At 44.2% G+C, this 23085-nt stretch overlaps 2 protein-coding genes across 2 annotated transcripts in view; both read right to left on the minus strand.

Annotated features, from left to right (window-relative positions):
• FRMD7 (FERM domain containing 7) overlaps positions 1–11411 on the minus strand; it is a 49149-nt gene extending 37738 nt beyond the window's left edge. Inside the window, exon 1 of the mRNA XM_045030375.1 lies at positions 11290–11411. The gene's annotated coding sequence lies outside the window, so the exon portion shown is untranslated. The remainder of the gene's footprint in view (positions 1–11289) is intronic.
• Positions 11412–18384: 6973 nt separating this feature from the next.
• RAP2C (RAP2C, member of RAS oncogene family) lies at positions 18385–22126 on the minus strand. The gene is made up of 2 exons (XM_045030376.1): positions 21571–22126; positions 18385–18705 (listed from the first exon to the last, which is right to left on the minus strand). The coding sequence occupies exons 1-2, from the start codon at positions 21841–21843 to the stop codon at positions 18427–18429; spliced, it is 552 nt and encodes a 183-aa protein (XP_044886311.1). The 5' UTR covers positions 21844–22126; the 3' UTR covers positions 18385–18426.
• Between the last annotated feature and the right edge of the window lie 959 nt (positions 22127–23085).

Below are 23085 nucleotides of genomic sequence, written 5' to 3' on the forward strand. Positions count from 1 at the left end.
AAGTGCTCATTTTATATTTTATTTTTTATTACAAATATTTGCATTGTAAAAAAACAAAAGAAATATTTTTCAATTCACCTCATACAAGTACTGTAGTGCATTCTCTTTATCATGAAAGCTGAACCTACAAATGTAGAATTATGTCCAAAAAATAACTGCACTCAAAAATAAAACAATGTAAAACTTTATAACCTAAAAGTCCACTCAAGTCCTGTTTCTTGGTCAGCCAATCATTCAGACAAACAAGTTAGTTTACATTTTCAGGAGATAATGCTGCCTGCTTCTGGTTCACAATGTCACCTAAAAGTGAGAACAGGCATTTGCATGGCACTGTTGTAGCCGGCATCGCAAGATATTTACATGCCAGATGTGCTGAAGATTCATATGTCCCGTCATGCTTCAACCACCATTCCAGGGGACATGTGTCCATGCTGATGATGGGTTCTGCTCGATAATGATCCAAAGCAATGTGGATCGACATGTTCATTTTCATCACCTGAGTCAGATGCCACCAGCAGAAGGCTGATTTTCTTTTTTGGTGGTTCAGGTTCTGTAGTTTCCGTATCAGAGTGTTGCTCCTTTTAAGACTTCTGAAAGCATGTCCCACACCTCGTCCCTCTCAGATTTTGGAAGGCACTTCAGATTCTTAAACCTGTGCTGTAGCTATCTTTAGAAATCTCACATTGGTGCTTTCTTTGCGTTTTGTGAAATCTGCAGTGAAAGTGTTCTTAAAACCAACAACATGTGCTGGGTCATCATCCGAGACTGCTATAACACAAAATATATGGCAGAATGTGGGCAAAACAGAGCAGGAGACATACAATTCTCCCCCAAGAAGTTCATTCATAAATTTCACTAACACATTTTTTTTAACAAGTGTCATCAGCATGGAAGCATGTCCTCTGGAATGGTGTCCGAAGCATGAAGGGGCATATGAATGTTTAGCATAACTGGCACATAGATACCTTGCAATGCCGGCTACAAAAGTGCCATGCGAATGCCTGTTCTCACTTTCTGGTGACATTGTAAATAAGAAGAGGGCAGCATTATCTCCCATAAATGTAAACAAACATGTTTGTCTTAGTGATTGGCTGAACAAGAAGTAGGACTGAGTGGACTTGTAGGCTCTAAAGTTTTGCTTTTTTGTGTGTGTGTGCAGGTATGTAACAAACAAAAAATCGACATTTGTAAGTTGTGTTTTCACGATAAAGAGATTGCACTACCATACTTGTATGAGGTGAATTGAAAAATACTTTCTTTTATCATTTTTACAGTGCAAATATTTGTAATAAAATATATATATAAAGTGAGCACTGTACACTTTGTATTCCGTGTTGTAATAGAAATCAGTATATTTGAAAATGTAGAAACACATCCAAAAACATTTAATAAATTTCAAATAGTATTCTACTGTTGAACAGTGCAATTAAAACTGTGATTAATCAGGATTAATTTTTTTAATCAGGATTAATTTTTGAGTTAATTGTGTGAGTTAACTGCAATTAATCGACAGCCCTAATTAAAATGAATTATTTAAATTAAGGTTTTCCACTTGGTGATTTAAATCATTATTTAAATTGCTTATTTAAACCAATCCACTTTGTTTTCATGCTTCCATCTATTAATATTAGCTGTGCTGTCATGGCCTTGTTTCCCATTCATTCTCCTTTGCATTACTTTCAGGTGCATCCAATCTGCACTTTGTTTGGGGATTAGATGAGATTATCTCTGAGTATTTCTGTGCCACGTTTGCCCCACTCCTACCTGCGAAGGCCCTTTGCATTTCACACACACAGGCCCACATCCTCAAAGGTATTTCAGTGGGAGTTGGGACCCTCAATGCCTTTGAAGATCTTGGCCTCAGTGTCCGATCTGGCCACCAACTTTCCTGTTTGAAATCATACCTGGTCATCTTGATGTCACCGTAACTTATTTATTTAATCACATGAAACTTACTTTATTGCCATGCTTGCATAAATCAATGCCTGCGAATTGTGAGTTGCAAGGTTTGATGGGATTGTTTGATACACAAGGGCTAGCGTTTGTCTGGAAGCTGGAGGAAAGTCCCATTTAAACATTTTTTTAAATTTTGGTTGTTAAATCAATATTAAAGCAGGATGAAAACCACCTGACAATCTGGCAGCGGGATGCCATTGCTGCTAATGGTATGGCTATGATGCTACAGCTTTACAATGATCATAGGCACCAGCACGCAGCAATAAACAGTGCAAGGTAAGCACTGGTACAAATTCTGTGCAAGTCCCACTAACTTCACTGGGCCTCATCCTGTCTATTGGTTCCCAGACAAAACCTGCAGAGTGAGCCTGATTGGGAGTCGCATGCACAGATATATAATCTATCCGATATGGTGGAGAGAAGCCTGCTGCCATTTAAGTTTCAGACCATGGCGCTGTGCAAAATAGGTTTGTTTTAAGCACTAGACAAATTACAAGTCAATTCAGAATGGACCTTTCCACTCGCTCATTTGACACTAACACAGCATGTGAAATTCAATTCAGCAGGGTCACTTGTTCCTGAGCCCAAGTAAAATCTCATTCTCACCATCAGGATGGGGAAGCGGATTTTGTACCTTGGCTGCTTAATTTTCATGATAATTTGGCTGTTGTAACAAGTCAGGGAATCATCTTTGGGGCCAGGTACCGTCCTTGATTCCTGCACACAACACCTAGTGATAGCAGCTGGAATGGCTGACACAGAGAGGCCAGTACATGGCTGTTAAGGAGCTGATAACCAGAAGATCAAAGCTTTTTGAAGAAGATGGAGATAATTCCTGTTATATATGGCACACAGTGGATCTGGTCTGGATAGATACCAAAGAGCAGGCTAGGCTACCTCAATCCTAACACACAAAATTATTCTAAACTGCCTTAGAATTGGGCTTTTGTTTTTCCAGTGTAAAGCAACTTTTTGCTACCCAAAACGCTGGTAGTCGGGTATAGAACACAAGAAACATTCCAAGAAAACACATCTAGAAAAACCAGTAGGAGGTCACTGCTGATTATAGTCCGACGAAGTGGGTATTCACCCACGAAAGCTCATGCTCCAAAACGTCTGTTAGTCTATTAGGTGCCACAGGACTCTTTGCTGCTTTTACAGTAGGAGGAAATGAGACTTTTGCTTTAAAAAGGCGCCATCTTGTGGAAGTTGTGCTCAGCAATCAGTGAGGGGCTAATTTAGTTTGTAGGTCTGAGCGCTGCAAGGTACAGTTATAATGCAATCTCACATGCATTGAGTATTGTCTGCTTTTATCTACTTATCAGAAACTGATTATGCACGTTGACTAAGAAAGGCCAGGGTTAATATTAGGGATATAACTGAGCACAGAATAATGCCATTTGCTGTGAACAAACACAAAGGCTTCTGCTATTATTCAAACTGATATCCCACCAGTGGTGTGCCTGGTATTGCTGCACCTACCAAAGGAAAACGGCAAAAAGAGAAGAGCTGAAGCAAGTGTATGTCACTCCAACAGACCGGTTGAGATATCAAGCAGAACAAGAAAATAGCTCCTCATCCATGTCTGGTCAAAGGAGCTTTGATGCCCCCAAACATGTGGGTTTCTCCTGGCACCCAGCCACTTTGAGCCATGGAGGTGTGATTGCAACCAATCTGTTCTGCAACACAAGTAATACATTTCTTGTAGGAGCACCCTTTGTTTCGTTTTGAGTATTTACAGTTACTGGTATCAGTCCTGAACTTGCATCTCCCTAAGCTAGAAATAAAAGCTGACAAATTGTGAACCTACCTGTAATCTGGATAACTCCACAATGCGGCTCATAGACGATATGGTCATGAAGGCTTTCCAGCCTGATGGGAATTGGCAGGAAGACTGACCGGTCAAAGATGTAGGACTGATTTCCTCTCCAGGGTCCACTGTGAATCAGGCATGGAAACATCCACTATTTTGTCCCAAGGCAAAAACAAGCCAGATACTTGTTAGAAACATATAGCGATTTCACCGCACATCAGGGAGGGTGTGCAGAATTCTTTACCAGCATCACAGAAATCCGGTTTACAGGTAAGGCAATATCTCCTTTTCTAGCCATGCAGTGTCAGCAACAGAGATGCCTGGACTATAATCAGCAGTGACTGTTTAATGAAAGGGAACTAAGGAAGCGATGGGGAAACCTTTTCTGAACCTCAGCATTATGGATCCTACAGCCAAAGGCTGATTCTGAGGAAGCCACCACATCGAGTCTGTGGAGCTTGGTGAATGGACGGAACCCCAAAGGAAAAGACGGCTTCCTCAGGAGCTGCCTTGCATTTTCATGACAGATGTGGCTTCCCCCTTGGCTCAGGATGAACAGCTCTGGTTGAGTGATCCCCGACGGCAGCGAGGCAAGGAAATCCAGCTGCTTTGTATGCCTGTGGTATGGCGGATCAGACCACTCTGGCCACAGGGTTTTGCTAAGAAGGAGCCAAAAAAGTCTGTCATATTCCAGGCGATCCGTCACTCTGTGAAGTCCCAGTATAGCGCCCAAAGGAAGCCTAAGGCCAGGGCAAAGTCATTCCTTCTGGGGACAAGGGCTGGAGCAAAAAGACACCGCATCGACATCCTGTTCCATATGAAAACTGGTCCCTGTGTGGGGGAGGAAACCCAGCGCAGTCCTCAGATTAGTCCTTGTACAAGGTAATCCAAGTCTCTCATGCTTCAAGAGGGAGCACTGAGCTTTCCCCCTCTTCAGGCAGAGTGGGCAGTAAGAGATGAATAATTGGGAAGGTTTGAGGGGATATGTTCCAAAATTTAATTTGGGCTCTTGGGTGAAGCGACTCCTCCTGTCCTTCGATACTATGCTGACGGGAGATAGAGAAAAATCTGTGCGCCATTTCAGTGGTCACTGCTCCTAACAAGTATTTTAATTAACTTATATTCTCCCCCGCCCCCGAGAGGCAACAATAAATAGCAACAATTGTCTGAACATTAATATTGCTTTGTGTCTGCAGCACATCGTCATTTCCTCTCCACCATTACAGCCAGCGCCATCGTCACGAGGGAATCTGAAGTGAAGTCAGGCTCTGAAAGGGAACGCTGAAGGACACCATAGGAGGTGAATCACTCTCCCCTTGGCTTCATGCCAAATGGAGCTTTTTACATGGAAACAGAGTCATTTTTCCCCTCCCCTTCCCCTTAGCCACAGCCTAGCATAAGAAACTGAGGATGGAGGTGTTGTGGCAACTGCACCCTCAACCCCAGTAAAGATTTTACAAGCTCAGTGCTGCCCTCAAGGGAGCTGACAGCTGTAACTGCAGGCCAAATTTTGCCTTCGAGGTGGAACTTGGTGAGCAATCCTGAGCTGGCCAGACTAGTATGCACTTTTACAGCTGCGGGGGCAGGGCAGTGCTCACTGGAATTCAGAAATAAAGCAGCATTAACCTACTTCTGTGCAGTGTATAGGAATAGGATGGGAACTCCTATTGCGAGCCAGAAATCAGCCAGAGCAGCACTGTGTATATAGCAAGGCCTGGCTTGTTTGGTTGTGCTTGGTATACACATGTATATGGACCTGGCTGTGTCCAGGTGGTTTCTTTACATTATTTGTGTGGTGTGAAGAGCAAGAGACCCACCCTTTTGTCACTATAGCAGGCCAATGAATAGGAGTCTGTAAGGTGCCATTTTTTTTATACACTCTCTTTCCTGATCACACCCCTTTTAAGATGCTGCTAATGAGTTTCCTCCCCATTAGTCTAAAGGGCTAGCTCTCATTCCTAGCTCTCTTCATGGAACTGCCCCAGCCATCCACTTTGTGCTTGATTGCCTACTTCGGCTCTCAAATGCTACAGGAACATGGAATGCAATCAAGATGTGAATCAGCAGCACTTCAACAGTAACAGACACATGAAAGAAACCCCTTCTGACAAGTCCTGTTTCAATAATCCCCAAAAACTCAGCACAGATAGTCCCTGCTGGCCTATCATTTCTCTCCCAACTCCCCTTTACATTTGATACATTTGTCTTCTTCCATTGAACCTTACCTGATCAGAAATAAGTCCCAGGCCTTGAGTATTTATCAAAGTAGAAAAGGAAGCCATATTCCCTTCATATAACCAACAAACAGCTTTCTAAGGGGCGCATCTATACCCCATTCCTTCACACTTAGCACACCGCTCTCCATGTCTCACCTAACTGTTATATTCCTTCGGGGGCTGGTTTTAATAGTTACTTCTGGTTTTGCCAAGGGGTGCTGCATTCGGGATAGCCACAAAGGCCCAATCCTGCGTGGGGAGCTATTTGCGCTCCAGAGCTCCCCTCACTTCAGTCAGACCCTGCTTCAGCACAGGGAGTGAATTCCACAATCGGGGCTTTGACCCAGAAATAGTCAAGTCTCCTACTACAGGAGACTCCTGCCGTTAGGCTTGTGTGAGCCACTCTTCCGCTAGTGCTGAATAGAAAGTCTACAATGGCAATTTTGGCTTCTGAGCATTGGTAATATGACTATAAATCAATAAAAGCCCTCAACATTTTAACACATCTATCATGTTATCCCATCTGTATGAGAGAATCTGTACTCTGAGTTGGTTTAATTAGGGCTTTAAAGTTTAGCTACCTTAATAACTAGGAGGGAGGCACTAAAGAGCAGCGATAACAGCACACTTGCTTTGAACACAGCACGAGTTACACATCACCCATTTACTCTCTGTCAGTTTCCTTCTGAGGTATGTCACTGTGGTGTTCGCAGCCACACTGAAAAGCCCTGCCCAACTTCCTGCATCCTCAGCTCGTGGGAGCCGAACTCACTCACGTATCGCTACGCCGTCTGGGCACATAGCCCGTGGTTCTTTGTACTGTAAACTGAGCCACTCTGGCTCTTTCCCAGTGAAGTGTGAGAGAACTTGTCTGCCCTTCTGCGCACAGAGGACTCTCAGCCTGCGGCCTCACTGCAAACTGAGTGGCTTACCAGCTCTGGCCTGTACCCCTAGCCGGCGAGCCCCACCAAATGCCGGTGAGACAGTTTTGTGCATGGATGTGGAGGGAGGGGGCTATTCATGGCAGCACGCAAGGAAGAGGCAGAGTCAGACTGGAGGGAAGACATACCCTTGGTGCGTGTTGGCCTTTACACTTACTAATACCTAGCTTCCCCGATGGCCTGCAGCCCTGACTACTCCGGTCTCCCCCCACCCCTTTGGTTCAAGCCATTTGCTACCCTCCTGTTTGGTGTCATCCACCAGTTTACTCATGCTGAGTTTCGATCTGATAAGGCAAGACAGGAAGCAGCCACCAAGGGTAAGAAAACTGCTTGCTTGTTAGTCAGAAGAGGCTGCAGAAAGTGTTACAAGGAACTGGAAACATCACTGCCTACAGAGTGACATACTTCTTCCCTGTAACAAACGCAGCTGTAGCATAAGATACGCTGATTTGTTACATTTCAGAATAGGCCATTTTTGTTCCCCTTGTCCATGAAGGTATTGCAGAGACACAGATGCAGCGTGTGCCTGGATTAGCCAAGGTGTGCACCTCTGAGGAGGTGAATTTAATTCTAACAGCTATTCACTGCTAACAAGCATCTGAGAGCACCATTGTAAATAAATGTACCAGTAGTTCTACTTGCTCTCTCTCCAGTGCAGTTTATGCCAGGTCTCCATGCAATGAAGAAAGCACAGGCTATTTATTCTGGACAGTTCAAAAGTGAATTCTCTCCATTTCTCTCACTACAGTTCCCCCCTAGGGAATGGGCAGTGTCCCCTCCCCTCTCACTAACGGAGCAGCTGGAGATGTAGGGTACACAGTACTGTAGTCTTATCTACACAAACTTCTAGCAGTACAGGGTGATGGGACAACATTAGCTAGTGCAGATAAGGGTCAGGATCCCAGGTGATTTTGAATGGCCTACAGAAGTCATGAGGTTGAAGCCACCAATATGCCAAGTATTTGTGGATTCCTAAAGCTTTAATATATTCAGATGAAAAGCTGTGTTGGAGTTAAAGTGACAGAGGCAAACAATTGCCCTACGATGCTCAGTAGCCAGAAGATTTCTATTCACCAGCGATGCATGCATAGTATTTTGGGGTGAAATAGGGGAGGCTGGGCTTCTGCCACCTCCTCTTGAGCAGCACCCAAGCTTCTGAGTTGAGAGACTACACTGTAACGACACCCTCCCCTCCTGAGGATGAGCTCCAGTAATGCTATGACTGAGGTGATGCTACTACAGAGCTTGTAACCATCAACACTGGCCATCCACTGGACCTATGGATTGAAAACCTTGACAAATCCACTTGCCTACTTGCAGTCATTGAGATATTTACACAGGTAACGGGGTGTGAGCCATAAAAAGCGAGTGAGATTTAGTCTGATAAGACATACAAGTGGCTAGGTCCACTAAACAAAGCATCAGGGAAGATTAACGCTGCGCAAGGCTCCTTAGCTAAGGGAGGTCTGCCTAAGGTGTATGCAAGGTACATCGCCAGAAGTTTGCTTTTATTTAATGCTTTATATCAGAGAAGTTTGAATTGCTTTCAATTCATTAGTAAATTTACTCTCACACCATCTCCTCCAAGGGAGGGGGAGGATGGCATAATACCCATGTACAGGACTTCTGCCCTTCAGTGGCTCTTTCAGTGATTTCCTCCCCCGCTCCATCATAGTAAGTCAGTGAAAGGCAGGGAATAGAGTCCACAGCTCCTGCCACCCAGTCCTATGTCAGCCAAGCAGTCTTCCTCGCTAGGAATACACAGTGCTTTACCTCTTCTGTCACTTACAGACACACAATCTACTTGGGCCCGTCAGGAGCCGATGTACCCCCATTCTGCAGGTAGGGAGACAAAGCCACTTGCCTTAGGCCACCCCAGCAGTCAGTAATATAGACAGACTATACAGAGGTGCTGGAGCAGTCTCTGTAATTAGTACACGTTAAAACCACTAAAAGAAGAGATGTTGAACCCCAAGTATGAGAATAACGCTTCTGCATTAATCCAGTCCTGCAGAACAGCCAGCTGTAAAATCAAACAGTGAGCCCAGTTTGGTAATACAGATATCTATTTTATTAAAAAAGTTACAAACAGGTGGACCGTAGGGTTGTCTTACAAAATGACAAGAATGAAATCTATCGGAAAAACTTTTTACAAAGCATTATAGGTAATTGTTCAATTTTTGCACTTGTTATTCCAGATTTCACCTCTCACTGATAAAGATACAGTACATTAGATATATGATGTTAGGTTACATTTTATTTGTAGAGCCCTACTGCAGTGATTTGAACAACTCCTAAACAGATGCCATAGTAGAGACAATACATATATTGCATTTATTATTAGCTTCTTATTCTAATAAGCAATTTCACATGCAATCTATTGAGGAAGCCTAAAAATAACTTTTGGTCCCTTTTTTCAAAGTGTGCTGAAGAAACCATCTTTATCTCATTTTCCCATCCTTATCACTCTAAGCTAGTTCAAGTCAAGTTTTTTTGCTGAGGTCAATGAAATGAATACTTTTGTTTGATAAACTACCCATAGGAAAGAACCATCAACTGATATCAACCCAACTTTTTTCCCCTTAGACAATGGAAAACTAAGATCTTAACGATTTATGTTTATTTCCTATTACTTGGTATATCTACTAAAAGACCAACAATCACCATTTAAATCTACTTTGAATACAGGGTTTGGTTTAATTCTGGTATTAAAGTGCAAACCTAAATATTAGCCTCGGCCTGTTTATAAAAGTTTGTACAAACAGGGAAAAGTGTTTTAAGTAACCACACAGCAAAATTAGGTGTTCTGATATCAAAGCAGAAACCATAGAGAATTTATTCTCATTGAAATTAAAATTCAACACTAAGAACATAGTCAATAAAATTGTAATTTCTGCTAAATACTGTAAGTCTTAAGATCCTGTGTTCTATTAACCCAGTAAACAACATGAACGTTGAGATACTATACTGGTGACTTCATTTGCAGTTTTGTTTGCATGCCATCATCCACAATATATTTAGTGAATTTTAAATTGCTTCACCTCGCATATCCATCACTGCTTTTACTGGAACTATTACGGGGAAAATGTATAGTTATATTTATTAGAAGCGTGTTCAAATGACTAAAGCTGGGCTCCTAAAAACCTAGAACTTTGGTGCAGTAGGTAAGCTGCAGTTATTAAACTTCTGCAAAACAAATTACACAGTTTAAACCACCACTAGAAAAAGCTCTCATGTATGCAATAATTGTTAATAAAACTGAACAAAGATTTCATCTGCTCTTTATACATTTTCATTCTGCTTTAATACCTGTGTTATTGTTAAAATTTTCAAGTATTCAGACAAAATGTTGAACAGGTAAACAACATGGAAGGCAATGGCTGTTTAAAGCACATTTGCAGTTAATATCACTGAAATCTGGTGCTTTTCCCCTTGTTACACCAACTTTGTCTCTAACGCTAACTTGTTTATGGGGGGGAAAAAACAACTAAAAAGCTATTTGTGACAGTGCAAGAAAAACGTTAACAAATATTGCTTTAAAATATTATTCAGAAAGACAATTAGGAATTATAAAATGTAAGATCATTTTATTTGCATTTAGATTTACAAGTGCAGAGGTCCACTAGATGTCACTTAATGTGCTGGGCAAACTTGAGCTAACTCTGGTTAGGCATACAACCCAGTTTGGAGGATACGTTGTCCCTTTTCAAAGGCATACTGAAGCAGATCATAAACTAGTAAATTTAGAAACTTAACAGAATGGAAAAACGTACTACTTCATTTCAACACTGCAATTACCATTAATAAAAAGTCTGAAACCCCCCAGTATTGTGAAGTAAGAACACATTAGCTGGATGCTTCATAGCCCATTTCAAATAATCCCTATTGTCATACCAGGCCAATTATAAATACACTATCACAAACTCCATATGACTGAGAAAAGGGATATTACATCCATACAACATAAGAGGTGTCTTCAGTATCTTTTCATGACACTGTCACACGTAAACATGAAGTCTCAAAGTATTGACCAACTACATTGTAGGAGAAAACTTTGCAAATAGAACTAAGCATTGATGCGAGGTAATATACAGAAGTAACCATTTGTTTAAGGCTCAATTTATTCTCCATTAAATCTTTTTTTAAAAGGCATTGAGTAGGTAATACTGAGTTTAAGTATTTAATAAATACAAGTTCAGAAATTGATTAAAGAAATCAATTAAAATATTAAAAATGAATTCTTGCATATTAGCCATTAATATGAACTTAGAAAGCTAGAAAAGGAAGATAAAGAACAGATTTTAACTTATGGTAAACATGCTAAGCATTTGTTTAAGGTCTGTGGATCTTGAAGGCCACTGACCTTATGCACTTAGATGTATGGCAATGTGCTGTAATAGAGACAGGTTTACCAAGGCTCAGCTCTGCAACCTGGTCTGAAAGAGTTCTCCAAAGCAGCATCTGTGCAAGTTTCCTCTGAGTTTTATCTGCAATGTAGACCAAAAAAAGTAGTGAATAAAAGCCATTTTCAGATTTACACATCTTTAAATCAAGTTAGCTTTAGTTAACATGTTAACTAAAAGCTGGTGGAAATTTGCTAACATTTTGACCAAAAGGACCAATTTTTCCACAGAAGCTTTGGTGAAAAAAAGAGTTCCTGTTTTTTCAAATGAGCTCTATTGATAATGGAAGGCAGGCTAGCAGGCATTACCTAGGTTTCTATACAGTGCACTTCCGTAGCACCTTATGAAGATCTAAAGGAATAACTGAAGAATTCGAATTATTCTCTACATTGGTGACATACACTGGATTCAACCCAAAACATGCCAAGATAATATGAAGCAGTTGTGTTCTAGGTAAACACTTACTCCTGGGAAAATTCTGTGCCACTGCACACATGCAAAATTCAAGTCTGGCGCAGAATTCCCCCTCCCAGCAGAAAACATTTTGCCCAGGAAGTGTTGCAGTTCCACCTTTTGCCTGCCAGAGGCCACTGTCGCACCAGAACAGCCAGCTGAGCAGCAGTGACAGCTAGCAGCCAATGGTGTGAAGCCAGGTTCGGAGGCAGAGTGGGGCACAGGGACTGCTGGGGGGGGGGGGGTGTCACAGACTGGGGTTCAGAAGGGGTAGTGGTGGGGGGACAGACTGGAGCATGGGCTCAGGAGCTAGTGGGGTGACAGCATTAAGCCAGGGGCTGAATGGGGGGGGCTCCAGAGTCACAGGGGCAGAGGTGCCTGACTGAATGTGAGGGGCTCGGGGTCAGCCAGGGTCTGCATGATGGAGGCTCCCCACCTTCCTAACAATCCCTCTCCCTCCCCAAAAGAAACTGTTCCATGTTTCTCCCACCCACACCCAACAACCCTCCAGGATCACTCCCAGGCTCCTTCCTTCTCCCTCAGCTCCTCCGTTACCACTGCCTCCCCCACGCCTGCTTCTGAGGGGTGCGGGAAATACGTTTTGTATAGTAGTTCAACTGAATGACTCAAAGCTCTGTATTAATATGCCTACTAAGGAATTTATTCGTCAATTTTTTTTTCCAGAATTTGTATTTTTGAGAGATATACTTGCTGACAGGTATTTTAAAATAAATTACCAAAACAATTGAAAGTGGTGTGATTATATTGTGTTATTTTGACAAAACAGAACATGCAGAACTTTGAAATATTGTGCACAGAATTTTTTAATGTTTTGGTGCAGAATTCCCACAGGAGTAAACACTGCCAGACAGAAAACACTAGCTTGTTCATTTCCCCAGCAGAAAGGGCCTTACAGTATCGTAACACGGATGGTGATGTTAGATTTTCCATAAACCAGGAAGTCAAACCAATCTGATTTTCAATAATAGGACTCTGATCAATACTAAAAAACCTCTTAAACCACCAAGATTAGGCTGTTTCTTGGGAGGCAGGATTGCATGTGTAGCTATTCTGAGTCACAAGTACAAACAAGTTTAATAATTTTGTCAATGCAAGAGACACAGCTACCAAGTCCAAAATACCCAATACCTAACTGCTATGTCTTTGCACCCTTGATTACCTGTATTTTACCCAAACACTTGTCAGGGATGGTCTAGATCAGGGGTTCTCAAGCTGGGGGTCGGGACCCCTCAGGGGGTCGTGAGGTTATTACATGGGGGGGGGTCGCGAGCTGTCAGCCTCTACCCCAAACCCTGCTTTGCCCCTAGCATTTATAATAGTGTTAAATATATAAAAACGTGTTTTTAATTTATAACAGGGGGTCGCACTCAGAGGCTTGCTATGTGAAATGGGTCACCAGTACAAAAGTTTGAGAACCAGTGGTCTAGATAGTACTCAGTCCTGCCATGAGTGCAGGGGACTGGACTAGACGACCTAGGTCCCTAGGTCCCTTCCAGCCCTACAATTCCAGAATTCTATTTTTGTGTATGAGAAAAAAAGTCTTTAAAATACAATCAGAGTTACAGAGACTTAGCCTTCCTTTGAAAGGATCCAGGAAACATGTAGGAGCATAATTTATTGTATAACACAACAGGAAAACACTATTTGAAGTTTTCAGGGAATTTTCAACATGGAAAAATGTTTCCTGTTTTGAATGATGTTTCTCTTTAGGGTGTCATGACCTTTCAAGTTTCCGCTTTATCAATTCAATTGACAGTTGTAATAAAAGAAAACACATCAGAGATCACATCACATTGAGTTCTACAATGAGTAAGTGATACTGGACAACTAGGAGCTCTGCTCAAAGCTTTCACAGCTCAGGTTGCAAGAAAACTTAAGTGACCAACATTCAGAGCAGAGCTCTTTTGGAGTTAAGCGCTTAGTCCCCCAGGGACTAAAAAAAGTGAAAGCTTGATTTATCAGACAAGTGCTGCACACTCAGACCCCATCTTCATGAGAGAAGTTTTCAAGCTGTTTCCCTACTGTTGCTAACAATGGTGCTGCTCTACCACTTTTAGCAATGCTGAGAACCCTACTGATAAAAGGGCTGGCAGCGGCCAGCTGACTGCTAATAGGGAAGTCTGTTAGACTTGCTCTGAGCAGGAGTACAGGACACATTAAGAATGTCAACAACAGACCATTTACAATAGGGCTCCTGATGCTGGCAGAGCTGAACTGGTGATGGCCAGAGTGGCACATTTTTAGAAAGTAGCCCTAGTGTAGACAGGGCTCCAGAGTGAATAATCAGCCCTGAGATAATATTTATAAAGTGCCAGTCAGGGACTTGGACAAGAATTTAATGAGCAAGTATAACCATTAATATTTTCTAAGATCTGCATGGGAAAAGCAGGTTGGGTGAGTCTGACAGTTTAACAAAGCTGCATAGGCCAGAGGACTACTTTTTTAGAGTAGAACAAATGTGTACACTTGCAAATTTAAACTCCAAGGAGATATCTTCCCCTCACACCTAGGTATGCACATAGCTCCTATTAGCATCACGTTATCCAAGCATGAGGAGGGGCAGATGACTGATCAAGAGTTACTGCTGAGCTCACTCACCATAAAGTACTGTGCAAATTCAGAATACACTCAGGTTATGCAGATAACATTCAGTATCTTTGGTAGTGGAATAAATTTGTTACATATTTGGAGGAAGTTTCAGAGAAAAGATGGACTGTCAGATTGAGGAATCAAAAGAGCAAGAGCTACAAGTTGATTAAGTGGCAGCACATCAAAACTAGATATTCATCTAAAAAACTTGAAGGAATTTCATTAACATCTGCTACTAAATTAGAGGAAGGGGGGAGGGTGCAAAAGATAGTATGGAATACTAGCAATAGAATATTAAGAAACTGGAGACCAGTAAATGTCACCTTCAGTGCCATATGAACTGGTTGAAACAATAATTCAAGAAAGTGTTTGAGAAGAACATGATCTGAAAGGACAAACCAGAATGGTTTCTGTGAAGGAAAGCCCTGGCTCTCCTTTTTACTAGAATTATCTACTACTTTCTTGATGTTTGAAGAACAGCAGATAATTTGGATTTACCCTCTAGTGAGAAACGTTGTCTACTAAGAAAACCAAGAAGTCACAGAGTGAAGAAATAAATTCTGTCATGGATTATTAGAAACTGACTAAGGCAGAAAACAAGTAATATGGATAAGTGATCAATTTTCATCATGATAAAAGACTGGCAGTGGGAATCCACACCAGGAAGAGGGAGAGGAACAACAGAATTGTAAAATTTGCAAGTGACATTTTAGTTTAGTCAAGATTAAAGACTTTCAACTTCAGAGGGAACTAACACAGCGAGGTCCATGGTCTTGTGCTCACCAGAAACCCTGAAGAGGTGAGCAGACATTAGGAGAGATGAGATTCAGTGTCGACTAATGCAAGGTAGTACATACTGGAAGGAATCATCTGAACAAAACATACATACTGCTGGGTTCTAAACAGACTAGTTGTTCTGGAAAGAGGTGGGTGTCACTGACCAGCTCAGTGTGCAGTAAAGATCAGCAAAAAAAGGAACAGGATGCTGCGACACAGAGTAGAGTAGAACAGTGGTTCCCAAGCTGTGATCCACACCCCTGTGCCAGAAGAAAGAAGCTGCCACGAAACGTTGCAGTTTTATAAGAGTAGCTACCACCTGCTTCTGCCCATCTAAGATCCAAAACCAATTATCCCTAGGATGAGACACAATTGACAGAAGAAGCTATCAGCTGCCACCCTCCATTACAACATACTGGATGGAAATTTGGTATCCAAGCTTGTCATTAGGCCAAGGAGATACTGAACCATAGGAACCAGGAGACAAGGGCCAGGTGGTGGGAGCCAGAGATTCAGAAAGGATCCAAGAGCTTGAGCAACAGGTGAGACCATGGAGTCTAAGAGGAGCCCGTGAATGGAGATGGTAAGGGGAGGGGGAAGAAGGCACCAGAGCAAAGGGAGGATTGGACTGAGACATGAAGGGTCTATGGATATTAAAAAGACAATGGGAGAATAGGGAAAGAAGAGAACTTTGCTTTGCCAGAGCTGGAGAGATTGCTTGTGCGGGGCAATTATCACCTGCCCCTTTGCAAGGAATACCAATAGCTTCTTGAGAAATATTGTAATTGCAAACAGACAAGATCAAGAGGACAGGTGGTTCAGACTGAAAAATGCATGGGAACTCCTGCAATAGAAAATATTATAATGGCATTATATAAGTCAATAGTACAGAGTCACCTTCAATACGATGTTTAGATCTGGTTGCCCTACCTCAGGGGAGAAAGATGGCAGGATTTAGAAGGAATCTGGAAATGGAGGATGCAAAGAATTAAGAGGCACAGAAAAGCTTCCATGAGGAGAGAGATTGAACATTGGGAATGTTTAGAGATAAGAAATGAAATGGAGCAAGATTAGCCATCAGAATTCATTGCCTCTAGGTATCGCGGTCAAGAACTTAGTAGGATTCAAAGGAAGACATCTATATAGCGAAACTGTGGATGTTCTCATTAGCTATGGTTTTGTGGGTTTTTTTAAAACCAGAGATCCTGATGTTTTAGGGGACAAGCCAACAACTGATTGATGACATTAGGAAGATTCTCTAAGCATCCACTATGAAGTTTCATGAACAATCCCCTGAAGCATCTGTGCTGGCCTAGATGCCTAGAACATTGGCATGTTCTGATGTGATATGCACTTCTGACTTGCCACACCAGAACATGCCAATGGCATGCAAAGTAAAGCCAATAACGTCATCCTGAAGACTATAGCTGAGGGTTCATTGCCTGGAACTCATATGGGAAGTAGTCACAAGACTAGCTGAACCATCTGGTTTGTTTTACTCAAAATGAGACTAACCCAGCAGCATTTTGAGTCAAAATCAAAGGCAGCACTCTGTAGATTCTCTATTCAGTTCTGCTCTATCAGTCCAGTGGTCAGGGTACTGGCAACCTGGGTTCAATTTTCTGCTCCACCAGACTTCCAGTGTAACTGTGAGCAAGTCAGTCTCTCAGTGCCTTGGTTGCTCATCTGTGAAATGGGGACAGTGAAACTTCCCCACCTCACAGGAGTGTTGAGGATAGAAGTACATTAAAGATTGTGATACTAAGTAGTGGGGGCCACAAAGGTATCTAAGACAGACATCACATTACACACTCACAACATGCTTTATACATGTAATGCAGTGGTTCTTAACCTTCACTGCGGCGTGCAACCCTTTGGTTCTCAAAATATGTCCTTGTACTTCTTAAACCTAAAAAATATGTTCTCACCCCCCTTAAACCTAGATATATTTTTGTTTGTATATTACAGTAATCATTAAAAAATGTATAATGTTAATAAATACATAGGTTTGATGAAACAAAGTAGTTGTATTTATGTGCCTGTGCTTAATTTGTGTTTTCAATGATTTACCTTCTTAAAAAAACTGGCACGTCTCACACCCCCAGAGGGTGCATGCACCCCAGGTTAAGAACCACTGATGTAATGGAAATTAATGGAGAATTCCCTGTGCCCATACTCTTGATGTTGAGGTGGTCAGACAACCCACAACTTCACGTACAATATTATCCTATCCATCCTCACCGGTCATTCTCCTACAAAAGAGACTCTTTGGCTAAGCGAACTTTCACAGGGATTATGTCCTCACCCCTTTCCTACAAGGTTGCTGAGTTACAGCTGCCATGAGGAAAGCAGAGGTACTCCTTATAACACTGTTGCCTGCCTCTATATATACAGGCAGCAGTGCTAGAGAGGGAGATTGTGAGCCATGGCCACCGAAGGCTAACCATAGTCTTGCAAGAGAGCTTTTACCCCTGCAGAGGGGGAAATGGGAGGAAGGGGGTTGAGAGAAGCAGAAAGGTAAAGGCCCTACTGAACTCACTGCACTCTTCCAACCACACCTGTGCACAGTCACTGCGGGAGGGAGACGTTTCAAGCACCTCTGCTCCCACAGACCAGCAGAGGTCTGAAAGAGGCAGAGCTCTGCCTCCATTCGGAAGAGACAGTCCTGCAAATTGGCACTCTCTCTCCTGGGGCACTGAGACAGCACTGACAAACTGAAGAGTGCACAATCCCAGTAACGACAAATCAAGTGTGATGTTCTGACTGCTGAAGTGCAGCCACTTCTGAGGTGACGGGCAGCCGGCCAGCAAGGAGAAACCCCTCCACACAATTCCATCTTTTCAGTTTTGTTCAGCTAGAATGCAAGGCTCCCACATATATTCTTAAATGTAAAATACTGTCAATAGGTGCACAGGAATTCAGGCCTCCTTTTATGTTGTAAGTGCCTAACTAGTATTAATACTCAGGATATTTCAGATAGAGGCAGTAACCCCTGGTTAAGCATACTGATGTAACATACAGAGCTTATTTCACATAAAGGTGCCTATTTTTAATACATTAAGTACTCGTGCTGTTGGGGTCACACACTTTCTCTCAGTAAAGGTCGCAAGACATTTCAAGGTTAGACCAACTAATTTTAGAGTGCTTGTGGCAGCTTAATCTGCTCATTAAAACACAACAGTTAACCACATCAGTTAATTATGTGTTCAACCCACCTGCTCTGTATGGCCATGATTGAGGTTTTTCTTTATTTTTTCTCACTGGACGATGCAAGTTGTACAACACTGATCTTGTTTTTCAGGCAGGGACGCATAGTTCATTTGCCTGACGATCTCAGCAAACAGTTCATCCACCATGGTTTTACTCTTGGCCGATGTTTCCATGAATGGACAGCCCCACTCCTGAGCCAAAGCTCTGCCTTCTGCAGATAAGACCTCCCTCTCGGATTCCAGATCCACTTTATTCCCCACTAGGATTAGAGGAACTTTTTCATATCTCTTCACTCGGACAATCTGGTCCCTCATTGGCTTGATGTCCTGATTAAACAATCCAACTGGTTAATACACTTTTAGTACTAATCATTTTTTTAAATAGTAATCAAAACTGATTGCTGTAAAAGTTAACACTGGTTCCAGGAAATAGATCACTGTAAAAACAAGTGTTTTAACAAGCCTATAGATCTTATGTGTAACTGAAAATAAACATAATAGCTTATGAAAAATTCCTAAATAGATACCTTGGATTTAGACTAGGGTGTGTCTAAAATTCAGAAATTTATCCTCCATCTGTAATGCACATTCTTCAGGGCACATGGCACTTCCTGTGTCTTTAGAAAGTGCACTACTGCAATGTAAAATTACCTCTCATTTCCCAGAAAACCTTTTGGTTAGGATTAGAGCCAGTGAGGAATTGACAAACAGTTTTCCATAGGAAAATGCTGATTTGTCAAAACCAGAACTTGTTGAGAAGGTTTTTTTTAGGTCCAGGAAGGAATTTCCAGCCACACTGAGAATAACCTGGTGGTTATGGCAATCACCATCCCAGGTGAACTCCCTAGAGTGGGTGTAATTTTCTGAGCAAAGTTTCAAAAGGTCTCAGTTTCATTCTGATGAAGAACCGGAAAAACTGAAATCTCAAACATTTTCATGGGCCGGGTGACCAGTTTTCTTGCTCAGCTCTAGTTAAGATAAAGGCAGAGTTTGTATAAATTAACTTAAAGTTTTGAACCGAATCAATTTTCTGGTCCTCAGCAGGATTTGCTACAAAAAGAGAAGTTTGCCTTTAAACTCATGACAGAAACTGAAGTCTATATTACGCATCTATGTTACGTGATCACTTAAACAGATGGGAAACTTGTGGCCAGCCTACTGCCTGTGAAAGTTAATTAAATTGTTAACTCACTAGCTTCTCCCGCATAGTAGTACCATGTCTAAAAGTGTTTACTGTGAACACACTTGGTTATGCCTAAATGACAAATTTAGATACAATAAAGACATGTTTTAATAGTCTGTGAAACCCAATATTCCTATAATCTTCCCAAATATAAAAAAGGAAGGGACATTTATACACCATACTCTTGAAAGTTTAGATCCACTTTCTCCACCACCTCTGATTTAAGATTTTAACTTGTTACAGTAAATAAAAGTTTACAATTTCTTGCAAGGTTCTAGGAGAAAAGCAATTAAGTGCTTCTGCCACTGGGAATGGAACTTCACAGGGAGATTTACATCCACACTGTTTTGATTAAATGTGCTAAAGAAGAAAAAAACAAGCAACTGAAGTGGAATATATTCATCCACTCTTACATTTTTTTCTTAACTACATGCCTCAATTCTTGTGGGAAAGCTTCCCAATTCCTAGATGAGAGCTGACCATAGGCAGGAGAGAAACATCCCAGCATGAGGACTGTAGTCCTTGGCGAGGAAAATAAATCCCTAACTTGGATACAATTTATCTAGATATGTACCCTCATCTAAGATAATGTTCAGCCTTCAACAGAAACATTCTGCCTTAATGGGGGTGTAAAAGGTTTTGCCAAGAAGCTGGACTACACCCAGCACAAGCAACCTAATTGAAGCCAACAAACAAGTTCCAAATCCCTGTTGCCAAGTCCTGTCATTTCCCACAGATACAAGCTGCTTATTACCAGAGGCAGTTTAGGCCAGTTACAGGTTGCAGGATTTTTTGCTTCTTGTCAGTTTTTGCAATGCAAGTTTGTGGGTTGAATTTCATTTTGACATGTGACCTGTCGTTCTCATGAACACACCACCCACACAGTGTGAGCAACAGACTTACACTGGATAGCAGCTTGTTATATATAGAAAGAAAATAGCAGGGTTTATTAGCAAGATTCACAAGTTATAAAGTAGTAAGTTCAGTTCAGAAAACAGGCGACCTATCGCGTTATGAGATTAACTAGCAAAATATTGCTTTTTAAAGAGCAGTGTTTAAAAGGACACAACAGGTCAAAACTAACCCCAAATTTGGGATTTACAAGCATTTCTTTTTAATGATGACTTAAAACAAGTGTTTTATTTACTAGACTCCAATGGGAATAGTTTTGCGACTTGAGTATTGTAGCATCCTGCTAGTGCTTGGTAGGTTTCAGACTCCAACAAGAAACTGCTGAACTTGAATTAATATGCAAGTTAGACACCATCAACTCAAGTCTGAACAGAGACTGGGAATGGAGGAGCCATTACACACACTGAATCTATTTATCCAAGTTAAGTATCCTCACACCTTGTTGTCAAAGTGTCTGAAATGGGCTATCTTGATTATCACTTCAAAAGTTTTTTTCCCCTCTCCTGCTGATTATAGCTCATCTTAATTAATTAGCCTCTTAGAGTGGGTAGGACAACCCCCACCTTTTCATGCTCTCTGTATGTGTATATATATCGCCTCAATATATGTTCCATTCCATGCAGCCGATGAAGTGGGCTGTAGCCCACGAAAGCTTATGCTCAAATAAATTTGTTAGTCTCTAAGGTGCCACAAGTCCTCCTGTTCTAGTGCTTGGTAGTTTTCCTTGTCTATACACTCAGCAAAAAGGTGCTTTTGATAGTAATACTACAAAGCTGGGAATGGGCGACGGGGGATGGATCACTTGGTGATTCCCTGCTCCCTTCGCTCCCTCTGGGGCACTGGCACTGGCCACTGTCGGCAGCCGGGACACTGGGCTGGGTGGCCCTTTGGTCTGACCCGGTAGGGCCGTGCTCATGTTTGGCTAACAGTAAAACAGCGTGTTCTGTGGTATAACCTGACAACACCCCTCTAAAACTACAGCCTCGGCCTCACGCCGCTGACTAGGGTCCGGCCCCCGGCTCTGGCTCGGGCACGGTGCAGGCCGCGGCGGGCCAGGCGGCGCTGCGCCGGGCCGGGCCGGGGGAGCCCGCGGGTACCTGGAAGCTCTGCTGGTTGACCAGGCTGTAGACCAGGATGAAGCCCTGCCCGTTCTTGATGTAGAGGTCCCGCATGGAGGCGAACTGCTCGGTGCCGGCGGTGTCCAGGATCTCCAGCACCGAGGGGGACGAGTCCACCTCGATCTCCTTGCGGTAGAAGTCCTCGATGGTGGGGTCGTACTTCTCGATGAAGGTGCCCGTGACGAACTGCACGGTCAGGGCGGACTTGCCCACGCCGCCGCTGCCCAACACCACCACCTTGTACTCCCTCATGGGGCCGGCGGGCCGGGCCGGGCCGGGCGCGGGACTCACTGGGCGGGCGGGCAGCGCCGCGCCCGCATCGCCCCGCGGGGGGGCCGCACTGCTGCTACCCCGGCGCGGAGGCCTCAGGCCGCGGCTGGGCCCGGCGGCAGCGGCGTCTCCGGGGGGGGAGGGGGGAAGAGAAGGTCGCTCGCGGCTGGCCCGGCCTCACTCCATGGCCCGGCCTGGGGCCGCCCGGAAGGGTTACAGCGCGGCACCGGCGGGCTGCGGAACGAGAGCCGCCCCCGCGCACTTCCGCAAAGGGGAGCCCCGGCGCCGCGGTTCCGGGCTGAGAGACTCGGCCGGGGGGACCCTGAACGCCGTGACACCGCCCCTCCCCCACCCCGCCTGAGGGGGGACCCTGAACGCCGTGACACCGCCCCTCCCCCACCCCGCCTCAGGGGGACCCTGAATGCCGTGACACCGCCCCTCCCCCACCCCGCCTGAGGGGGACCCTGAACGCCGTGACACCGCCCCTCCCCCACCCCGCCTCAGGGGGACCCTGAACGCCGTGACACCGCCCCTCCCCCACCCCGCCTCAGGGGGACCCTGAACGCCGTGACACCGCCCCTCCCCCACCCCGCCTGAGGGGGGACCCTGAACGCCGTGACACCGCCCCTCCCCCACCCCGCCTGAGGGGGACCCTGAACGCCGTGACACCGCCCCTCCCCCACCCCGCCTGATGGGGGACCTGAACGCCGTGACACCGCCCCTCCCCCCCCCCGCCCGAGGGGGGACCTGAACGCCGTGTCACCGCCCCACCCCCCCCCCCGCCTGAGGGGGGACCCTGAACGCCGTGACACCGCCCCTCCCCCACCCCGCCTGAGGGGGGACCTGAACGCCGTCACCGCCCCGCCCCCACCCCGCCTGAGGGGGACCCTGAACGCCGTGACACCGCCCCTCCCCCACCCCGCCTGAGGGGGACCCTGAACGCCGTGACACCGCCCCTCCCCCACCCCGCCTGAGGGGGACCCTGAACGCCGTGACACCGCCCCTCCCCCACCCCGCCTGAGGGGGGACCCTGAACGCCGTGACACTGCCCCTCCCCCACCTCGCCCGAGGAAGACCCTGACTACTGTGCACTGCCCCTCCCCCCCCAGTCCGCAATAGCATGACACCGGCCCCTCCCCCAGCCCGGGAGGGACCCCAAACACTGGGGCAGCGCCATGCAGCAAGACTTTATTGCCAACACTTAAGAAACGCGCCGCAATCAGG

This window comes from Mauremys mutica, chromosome 9 (assembly GCF_020497125.1).
Source record: "Mauremys mutica isolate MM-2020 ecotype Southern chromosome 9, ASM2049712v1, whole genome shotgun sequence".
Lineage (NCBI taxonomy): Eukaryota > Metazoa > Chordata > Testudines > Geoemydidae > Mauremys > Mauremys mutica.

What these genes read in the sequence shown, in the direction of transcription:
- RAP2C (XM_045030376.1), bottom strand. Translation starts at nt 21,843, where the DNA reads ATGAGGGAGTACAAGGTGGTGGTGTTGGGCAGCGGCGGCGTGGGCAAG. An exon ending in TCAACCAGCAGAGCTTCCAG is followed by an intron (nt 18,706 to 21,570) that starts GTACCCGCGGGC and finishes TTGTTTAATCAG; the next exon opens with GACATCAAGCCAATGAGGGA.